General features: G+C 28.0%; 1 protein-coding gene across 1 annotated transcript; it reads left to right on the top strand.

Annotated features, from left to right (window-relative positions):
• Positions 1-10624: 10624 nt before the first annotated feature.
• Positions 10625-11509, top strand: EIN_218440 (lipid A export ATP-binding/permease protein msbA, putative; the record flags this gene model as incomplete). Its single annotated transcript, XM_004256255.1, has 1 exon — positions 10625-11509. The coding sequence occupies one exon, from the start codon at positions 10625-10627 to the stop codon at positions 11507-11509; it is 885 nt and encodes a 294-aa protein (XP_004256303.1).

The following is an 11509-nucleotide window of genomic DNA, read 5'->3' as shown; positions in this document are numbered from 1 at the left end:
AATTGTTTTGAAAAATGTGACAATTTGAGTAGTGTGATAATGCCATCAACTGTGACATCAATATATGACGATTGTTTTATTGAATGCCCTCATCTAAGCAATTTGACAATACCACCAAATGTTCATACGTTTAATGATAATTGGTATTCATCAAACACAGTCGTTCATTACGAATAAATCTTATAATCAAGTTTTTGTTAAAATTGTGTTTAAATTTTAATTTATAATAACCAAATTTAAGAATAGAGCAAAAATAACTGTATTTCAAAACTATGTACCCTTTCCAAAATTTATATAAACCCTTTGTCTTAATTTCCCATTATTTACTGTTTTTTATTTGTTTTATTTTTTATTTTCCTATTTGTTGAACTAACAACGGTACACAGTTTAAAACCCTTAAAAATCAATACAATTTCAATTATTAAACAAAAAATCGGGAAATCACCCAAATATTGGGTAAATCTTTTCCCATTTTCCAGGTTCGTTATTTGGTTAGTGGTTTATTTTGTAACTAAACGTGAGTTAAACCACATATTTCAAATAAACACAAGATAAACGACAACATAACAATAAACAAACGATGTGATGAAGACACCATTGCATCAAATAATACAACACTTTAATAAATAATAAGTTTTTGTTTATTTCAACAATTAAAAAAGTCATCGATAACATAAAACGACAAACATTTTATAACAAACAAAGTCGCGAATTACAACAGTATAAAATTAAATTAACAGTAAAAAATAAAAAATAAAAAATAAAATTTTGTTTTTTATTATTTAGACTTACAAATAATTGTAAAGTCTTAAACGATTTTTTAAATGCTTGTTTAACTCGTTTATACTTTTCATTTTTATCTGGAACACAACTTGATGATTCAATAAAAACTGACATCTAATAATAAAGTCATGTTTTCTTTTTTTCGGCAAAATTTGTGTTATGGTAATCAAAATTTTAATCCCAAGTTTGTTTTTTTATATATTTTCAAGTAATTTTTTAATGCAAGATTTATTTGTCAAGTAAATTAGAAAAAAATCGGGTTCGTAATTTAGTTTTTTCAAATAAATGTTTATAACAAAAAAATGAGGGTTAAAAAAAGAAAAAACAAATTAGGAATAATAAGTCCAATAAATTAAAGCGTCCCAGTACAAAGTTTTTAAAAACAGTTTACATTTAAAAAATAAGTATTTTGGCATCACAAAAAGTACCAGATTACAAAAACTATATTTTGGAAAAATAAGTACAGTGGCTTAAATAAGGGTCTTAATTTAAAAACGCTTATTAATTTGAGGGTTTCCAAAATATATATAAATATAGTAAAAAATAAATTATAATAAAAATATAGTAATTTAATAGTTTAAATAATGTTGTTTATTTATATGCACCACTATTCCCTTGTTGTAATTAGAAATTTAATTTTTTATTAAAATGGTGTTAAACTTTTAAGATAAATATATATCTAAAAATACAAACTCATCTTTTCATTGTTGTTTTTTGTACATAATGTCCAAAAAAGATGTGGGACGTTTTAAAGTATAACAGTGATTATTTTATTGGTTCACTTTATCCGTTTGAATTTATTGGTTCAACTGTGACTATTTTTTAAAACAAAACTATTAATTGAGTAATATTTTTATTAATTTAATAATACACTATGGTCGCTCTATGTTATATGTATTAAATACAAATTTCCTAATAATGAAACTGCTTTTTCTTGTGAAAATTTAAAGATCAAAAAGGTAGATTTTTTTTTTGGTGTTCTTGGTTCTGTAGGAAGTGGTAAAACATCTATTATTTAATCACTACTCAATGAACTGGAGAAGTCAACTGGAGCAGTTGCACTCAATAGAAAAATAACGTACACAAGTCAAACACCTTGGATGATGAATGCAACAGTCAAAGAAAATATTTGCTTCTTAACTCCATATGAGAAGAATCGATATAAACAAGCTGTGAATGATGCTTGTTTGGTGTCCGATATTGATAACTTTGTAGGTGGAGATTCGTATTTAATTGCCGAAAAGGGCGCCAATTTATCTGGGGAACAAAGACATTGATAAAATATAGCAAGAACATTATATGACCCCAAATATATTGTTATGATGGATGACCCACTCAGTGCAGTCGACTTCAAAGTTGGGGGGAGACGGATAATTGGCCTCAGTGAAAACTGGCCATGAGGAAAACTGGCCACATTATTCAATAAAAGTTCAATAACAATTCAACTTTTTTCTCATTTGTTTTTTTAAATAAAAACGATAAACTGAAAAATAAATAAATGGAAGAAATACCAGAAATTGCTTTTCTTGAAAGTCAAAGAGGCTATCAGATGCCTTACATAAATGGCTGCAAATTCAAACCCGAAAAAAAGGATCGAATAAAATTTAAATGTTCTCACAAAGGTTGTAAAGTTAGAATCGAACTGGTTAAAACTGAGAGTGGAAATTATAAATACACTTTTTTTAAATGATGCAATTCACGGTAAACAGATTTTCCACTCAGGATAAGTCACTCAAAAAATCTTTTTATAGAAATAAAACATTAATTACAATTGATAATTAATTTTTTTGTTTTTTAATAATAATTCAAAATAACATTTTTTTAATTCATTACATCAAATTTGTAATAATTTTAAATTTGTTTTTTAGTTACATATTTTAATAAAACAGGTCATTATAATAAACGAGAATCATTTTTACAATTAGAACAAAAAATTCACTTAAGTATCGATCTTCTGTTTTTTTAGTGATTTTTGCAATTTAATAAATTTTTCATTTTTTGTCATTTTTCTTGTTTTAACAGTGTTAACTTTTTTATTGTTGTTTTTTCTTGGCTTTTTTTCTTGATTTACTTTCAACATTCTTTTTGATTTTTCTTTTTTAGAATCGTATTTGAAACATTTTTCTTCTGTTTGTATAAACACGTTAGATTCTTTTTTTGTTTGTTTCGCTACATCATGTATTTCCACTTGTTTAGACACTTCAGTTGTAAAACAAAATGATTCCACGTTTTCATCAATGTCAGTCTTTTCTATATCGTCGTTGACTACAACTGACACACAATTAGAAACTATTTTAATATATTCAAGTGGACTGTTGTATAATCCAGATCTATAATTTTCTTCGACGTTTTCAATTTCACTGTTTTTTGTTAATCTATTTCTTTTGTAAATACCTTTTCCTTTCATTTTATCAAAAGCAACATTGTCTTCAGTTTCTATTCTCAAATAATTAACAAACCATTCAAGTTCTGTTGGTCGTTTGTTGTGAAATCTTTTAACAAAAGCAGAGTGGAATAATTCTGTAATATTATTTGTTTTATATGCGTTTCCATAATGACTCCACAACGAGGGAGGGAAATTACCTTTTATCCAAGTACGGTTAAAATATTCGAATAGTCGCATATCTTTACAGTTATTTTCATTTGCATTTTTTTTATTTCACAAAACGTTTTTTCAATATCTTCCGGTTTTAAGTATGACAAATTCATTAACAATCTTGCTTTTGAGTGAAACATTTGGTCATTTTTATAGTCTATTCGCAACCCATATTCAACAATTTTTCTGTAAATTGCTTGGCATAAATGGAAAAAACACCCACTAACTTTACAACCCATTTTTTCCAATGCCAGTTTTGCTGCACTTTCAAAATCAATCATACATTCTGTTGTAGTGTTGAAAAGTTCGGCATTTATTAAATTTTTAAGAAAAATGTTAATGTGATTAAACAATTCTAAATAAGTACTTTGTTTTTTGTTTTTTAAAAGACAAGAAAAAAGTAAAAAATGTTGATTGTTCTGATAAACACCATGAATAAAATAAGTTTGATAAAATCCATCCGGTGTGGTCGAATATGTGCCATCCAAAAACAGTGTCGTTGGTAATATTCCTTTCATTTTAAGCAATTTGTCAACATTACAATGTATTAAAATAGTGTCACTTTTATATATTAAATATTGTGAATAATCTGGATGTGAATTGAAACTAATATCAGGAAAATGTTTTTTTCTTTTTCTAAGAAAGATCCTTTTAGTACTACTTTTTCTTCTTTTTTCGTGTTGGTAATCATATTCATCTAAAACCTTTTCGGTGTTCTCAAACCTGTTTTTGACATCAGAAGCTAAACTTTCCAGTATATCATCCGCCTTTGCTCTTTCTATTGGATTATCTGAAACATCAGAATGAATTGTTTGACTAGAAGTATACTTGAAAGATACAAATTTGGTTATATTATTAATAGATCCTTCATAATCAACAATTGTAATTGAAACTCCGCAATTTCTGTCTTTACATCTAAATTTTAACAAAGAACCACCACATTGATGAAAAACATGCCCATCAACAACAGGAAGTAATTTATTACTTTGAGTTGACTTTACAGATTCAATGTTATTATATAATGTTTGAAATTTACCTAAACCACCGTCAGCATTTTCAATTAATGATTTTAAACTGTTAATATCAGAACTTATTGTTGTGACAGTTGGTTTTATTTGAAAAGTTGTTTTCAATTGTTTTGAATTGGCTTTGACTGTATTTGAAGTATCTGTTAAAGCACAAGGCAATTGATAATTGTTTAATATAATATCATTTTCATCTTTGTTACAGTGTCCGATGAATTGAGGCAAATATTGTTGAAAATTTGTATGTTGTGTGTAACACAGAATAGGACCGATTCCATTTATTGGTATAATTGGATATTGAAAAGGAACATTAACTTGCCTGTTTATATTTGGTAAGTTACTTGTGTTTTGGAACTGCGAATAACAAAAAACATTTCCAAAGTTACAAATAGAATTATTTACTGTTTGAGATACAAATGATATAGGTTGATCAACTAATCCATAAGATACAAAAGGATACTGATTTGGTAGCATTGATTATTCAGTTATATCAAAATCTGAATATATATAAAAGCATTTAAAAATAACTTGAAAAAAACATCACAATTTTAATTTGTGTTTTTAAATACTTTTTTATCAACAAAATAATTGTGTATTTATTATAAATATTTGTATTTTAATAATTTGATAATTAAAAAATAATCAAAAAATAATCAAAAAATACAATTTTTTATTTTTAGATTTTTTGAGTGAAAAGTCTTGAGTGAAAAATCTGTCAATCGCAATTCACACACATGATTATGTCGATTATTTAAATGATTTGTTTCGAATACGTTTAAAAGAAGCGGTTAAAAAAGAAGATTCCAAAAACAAGACAACAAAACAAATAGTAAAGGGGTGGAAAAAACCGCTTTTGATAATTTAATAGTAAAATGATAATATGATTATAGTTTTTTGTATAGTTTATTTTTTTCCTTTTCCTCGATTTGATTCAAAAAAAACAAGGTTTACAAGAGTCTCTCTGACTTTTTTAAGATGCCGATGTTTGTTATTGAAATTTGTGAATTATTTTTTATGTAAAGAAAAGGCTGGATTTGCCGAACGATAAAAGGAGGAGCAAGTAAGATTGACTTCGAAACTGTTCTTTGAGGTCAAAATAACCAAAAAACATCTTAAAATTAATATAATTAAGTGAAAAAATAATGAACTTTTTATTAAATATTTTTTCAATTTTTTGCAGAAATAAAAAACTCAAAAACACTAACCCGCGAGTGTACCTTTTTTTCACACCCTTTTCACTCCTTTATATTTTTTTTCATTTTTTTAATCATCCGTTAAACAAATACTCAACAGTCAAATCTATTACCTCTCGAGCAACACAGTAAATATATAACCTAGCACACGTTTTTAATAGACCACTTTTCAATGTCTCTCAGCAAAGACAGACTGCACCTTTATTTCACACCCCCTCTTGTTGGATTCCTCATTCGCTCAAAAATGCATTTTACTGTCAAACTGAAAAAACGCACTTGACTTACTCACCAACCGAACGTGAGTGCATCCATTCTCAGCGGTTTTTCAAGTGCCTGTCAAGCAAGCGATAAATGACTCGTTGTTTCGTTGTACTTGCTTTTTTGAAACTTTTTATAAAATAAACGAAGCAATTTTTTAATATTGGTCAATAAAAACAATGTAAGACGGATAATTTTGTGTAAATTATTAGAAGTGGTAAAAGGGCGCTGCACATGTCCGTTATAATTTCTCGTGTTTTTAGCTTTTTTTCACCAAAACCTCAATTATTTGAGGCAAATTGAAACTTTGGTTATAATTGTGTGGAATTTTATCATTAAATGGTAGTAAAGCGGTTTTTCCCGCCGTGCAGAGAAATGTTAAAAAAGACTGGGAGGATACTGTGGACGATCCGAAAGTGTGGCAATAATTTCTGTATGGTGAATCAATTCAAATTTATTGTGTGTTTTTGTATGTTATTCAATATTTTTGGTTAAAAAATATTTGTATGCCGAGAAAAAACACACTATTTTTTCACAATTTAAAAAGGCAATATTTGGTTATTGGATAAGTTTTTATCATAAAACAATAAGAATTTGGTTTAGAAAAGACAAAAAAAGATTTAAAGCGGTTTTTCGCCACCGTATTATTTTTTATTTTAAAAATCGGCAAAATGCCAAAAAACGTTATTTTTCTATACAATAAAACAAGTAAATGGTAGTGAAGCGGTTTTTCCAGCCAGCCAAAATGCTTGCTCAAAAGTGCATTTCAACAAAAATTGTTGAAAACATCATGGAGACATTGACTGTTATCAGCTAAATACGTTATTGAGAAGACATGGTGCCAAAGTGAAAGTTGATGTGTTGTTCATCTAAAATGTGTTTTTATACCTTCATCCACTAATTACAAAAAAATGATTATCAACAACTTTCTTACTATTTGATGGACTATATTGTTCATTTTATTACAGTAAATATATGTAACATTTTGGGATTTCAGCACATACTTTTATAAAGATAAACAAAATAACTATAAATATTAATAAATTAATTATAATTTATACTATAACTTGTTTCAAAAATTGAATCAAATGGTGGGTCTGAAAAGTAATGAAAACTACTCAACACTTGTATAGTTCAAAAGAGATACACAACGACAACCACGGCTTCGATAAGTTGTGTCAAATGAATCAATTCATGATCATTCTATTCGGATTTGAGCATAAGTAAACTGATAATTATGATTTTTATAATTATTTAATAGTAAATTTATTAATTTTATTAGTAATTTTTAGGTGCAGAAATGGTTAAATTATAATAATAAATAGTTAATTTATTATTTAAAACAATTCTATTTTAATCTTTCGCAATGTCATTAATTATAATATAAATCATAGATTGAAAACATATTAAACATTTAAAAACAAAATTATTTTTCATTTGACAATATCCAAGCAAAATTATTACATTATTCACTAACTTTACTAATAATCAAAATTTACATACTTGGTATTGTTTTATCGCAAACATGATCTAGAAAAAAAAGGAAGTTCTTTTTTTACCAATTATAAGGGTTTATAAGGAGATCTCCAAAAGCGACGATATCAAATTATCTCGTTCATTGCAAGGTCAAACAGTTTGTTTATTATGTTTAACAACATCAAAACCACGACAGTGACAACTTAGACTTGAACTCATGTGTTTATGAAGACAAAATAAAGCCCAAAAACAACAATGGCAAAAAGACTTAATTTAAATTACTTTGAAAATAAGAAAGATGATGAGGCAGACTGCAAAGATGATAATTTGGTTTGTTAATTCAAACGATATAAGACTAACAAACACTGCGTTTACTACACTATTATATTATAATAAAATTAATTTAAAATTTATGTCTATTTGGTTATATGTCTTACTATTGTAAGCTGTTTCCCGTTTTCTTTCAAATAAATTCTGTAATAACTCAGCTTTTCACTGTAATATAAATAGACTTTAACAGCCTTCTTCTAAATACTTCGAAAAAATGCTCTGGCAAAATGTAAATGATGTTTTTTTTCTTTTTGTTTAAATGAAAAAAATAAAATCAAATAACATTTAGAAAACATTTTACCATTATTCACCAAAAATTATCAAAAGCGGTTTTTTTCCTGAAGAGGTTTTTTTCCACCCCTTTAGTAGAGCAATACATTCAAGGAACAACTCGAAGAATTTCTGTCTGTGAAAAACAAGTCAGAAAGGAAAAACAGCCATACTCTGTAACCAAAACACAAGACCTAGAATTTTCCGAAATAGAAAAAGAAATTGTATTATATCAAGATGATGATATGATAATTTTTGGAAAACAAGATTATGTTGAGTTGTTAAAAACTTCTCCAGTTTTATTTTTTGATGGCACATATAGATCATGTCCGTGTTTGTTTAGTTAAATTTATTATAATAATATAATACAATAACAAATAGCTCTTTTTTATCAATTATATACTATACACGGGCTTGTGAGTGGTGAATGTTTTCCGATTGTTTTTGGGTGTCTTAAAGGAAAAAATATGAAGTATATAATAACTTTTTTAATTTATAAAAAATGTTGTTGGTAGTGATTATTTAAACAGAGAAATGATTGTTATGGGAGATTTTGAGTAGTGTTTTATTAATAATTTGTTTCCTAAACAAGTCAAAGTAAAGTGTTGTCACTTTCATTATTGCCAGAATATATTTCGGAAAGTTCCTTATTGTGGATTTAAACACCGTTATAAAAATGGAGACGAGTTTAAAAGTGCAATCAGAAAATTGATGTCTTTACCGTTTATGCCGGTTAGTATGATATACACAACATTTTATGAATTAAAAGAAATTTATAAAGATGACGCCGACATTTGTGTTTTTTATAAACACTTTGAAAATTATTACATAAACGGCGTTTTTAAAGTTGACAATTGGTGTTTATTTGGTATTGAAGAACGAACAAACAATAATGCAGAAAGTTTTCACAGTTCTTTAAATAGGTTAGTATTAACAAAAACACCTAATATACACAAATTTGTTGACTATTTAAAAGAATATATAAAACGTGTTGACATTCATTATTTTTCGTTGACGACAAATTTGCAATTAACAAGGAAAAAGCGTGTTGTTGCAATGAAAAACATAACAATAAAACAACTGACAACTGAATTGATGAATGGAATGGATCGACTTGAGTTTCTTGAAAAAGTATCTGTTATTATTGGTGCTTCGAAAATGCATACACTTCTCGATTGTGATATTGATACTCTTATTGAAGAAACATTAAGAGAAAACGACCTTGTAGAAAGGCTCGAAGCTGAAGCAAACATGGATAATAAAGCCGAACACAATTTGGAAAAAGTTGTTGAAATAGATTTCGAAGAAAAAAGCGCAGTAAAATATGTTATAAACGAAGATGAATGTAATTCAACAACTGAAAAAACAAAACCTATCCACAAAAAGAAAACAAGAGAAGGATCTAGACCATTAAGAAAAAGCAAAATATTCAAGGAACTTAAAAGAGCCAAAAAATAATACAAATTTAATTTTATATTGGTTTTGTTTTTGAATAAAACGTTGAATTGTTATTGAACTTTTATTGAATATTGTGGCCAGTTTTCTACGTGGCCAGTTTTTACTGTGGCCAGTTTTCCTAAACCCAAAGTTGGGACACACATATTTGAAAATGCCATTCAAAAACACTTAAGCGAAAAGACCAGGATAGTAATTACAAATCAGACCTACTTTTTAGAAAAGGCAGACAGAATTCTGGTAATAGAGAAAAACCATTTGGTGTTCAATGGTTCTTTAAAAGAGCTCAAAAAGTCGAACATTCCAGCTTCTGAATTTGTAAAGACTTTAAGTCAAAAAGTTGAGAAAGAAGAGTTTGAAAACGAAGAAATTATCACTTCTGATGCATCTTGCACAAAAATCAGAGAAGAGAAAAGAGAAGTTGGAAAAGTACCAATGAATGTGTATTGGCAATATATAAAGTCTGGATCTTACATGATGTTTGTACTTATGTGGCTGTGTTTAGCTGGTAGAATTTGTGCACTTTATTATTACAACAGTTACTTAACGTTGTGGGGAAAATCGATTGAAACCAACAACGAATCTCAACAAGGTGACACTCGAGTGTTTAAAATTTTTTGTTATTCATTTGTAGGAGATATTGGGAGTATATTTATCAGTGAAGAAGTCAATATTCTTTTCTGTGTTTTTGTATCACTTGGCCTTCACAAGAAATTGGTTCACAAATTAATGAAATGCAAATTGGGGTTTTTCGATGTGACACCAATGGGAAGAATTGTGAACTATTTTTCAAGTGATTTTCAAAACATTGATTACTCAATTCCACAGACGTGCAAGATGTTAATGGTAAATATTACAAATGTAGTAATTGTTTCTATAACCATTTGTAAAGCATCATTTTATTTAATAGTTTAGTGTTGGTGATCGTCATCATTTTCATATTTATATATCTCTTTGTCTCTAAATCAATTATTGAATTACAAAGACTTGAAGGCATTACAAGAGCTCCCATTTTTGTGCATTACGACCAAACTCTCCTCGGACTTTCAACTATTCGGTCAGCAAATGGTCAAGACCATTTTAAAAATAAATTAGTAGAAAAAATGAAGAATAACACAACTACTTTATATCTTACTAAAATGGCGAAATTGTATTTCAGTCAAAGAATGGACTTTTTGAGTGTATTTATTTGCTTTGTTACTGTTGGAGTACTGGTTGTAACTAAAATACAACGCACAATGGACGCTTCTATAGCTGGAACCGCGTTAACAAACATTTGTAATATTCCAAATACTATTGGTGTGTTTTCAAGAGCCATCATTGGCATAGAGACTGATATGCAATCCACTGAAAGAGTCCTTCAATTAAACAAATTAAGAGAAGAAGAATCTGAAAGTATTAAAGCTAATTATGTTATACCACCAAAAACATGGCCTTCAACTGGTTCCGTTGAATTTATCGATTTCAAATTTAAATATCGACGAGGACTTCCAATGAAATTAAAAGGTATAAATGCAAAAATAGAGTCAAAAGAAAAAATTGGAATTGCGGGACGTACAGGGAGCGGAAAATCTACTCTGATGGCAGGAATCCTACGAATTGAGGAAGCTTACTCTGGTCAAATAAAAATTGATGGAATCGACATTTCAACAATTCCACTTGATATATTACGAAAACAAATTTGTATTTTACCACAAGAAGCTACTTTGTTTAGTGGGTCTTTAAAATACAATTTAGATCCAAGATACGAAATGACAGACGAAAAATTAAAGAACGTGTTAAATAGAGTTGAATGTACAAATGGACTTCATGATCGAGTGGCAGAAGGAGGGGATAATTTTTCTTTGGGTCAAAGACAATTATTATGTTTGGCGAGAGCACTTTTGAATGGTTCTAAATTACTGATTATGGATGAAGCAACTGCAAATATCGACATTCAAACAGATAAAAATATTCAAGAAATGATCAGAACAAACTTTAACGATGTAACCGTGATTACTGTTGCACATCGATTACAAACTATCATGGACGCAGACAGAGTAATGGTATTTGATAATGGAATGTTAAAAGAAATGGAAACTCCATACAATTTGATACAAGACGAAAAATCAAAATTTAACTGA

Source organism: Entamoeba invadens (genome assembly GCF_000330505.1).
Source record: "Entamoeba invadens IP1 unplaced genomic scaffold scaff_1105074726211, whole genome shotgun sequence".
Lineage (NCBI taxonomy): Eukaryota > Evosea > Mastigamoebida > Endamoebidae > Entamoeba > Entamoeba invadens.
The sequence above is the reverse complement of the archived record's forward strand: the minus strand, read 5'-3'. Positions and strand labels throughout refer to the sequence as shown.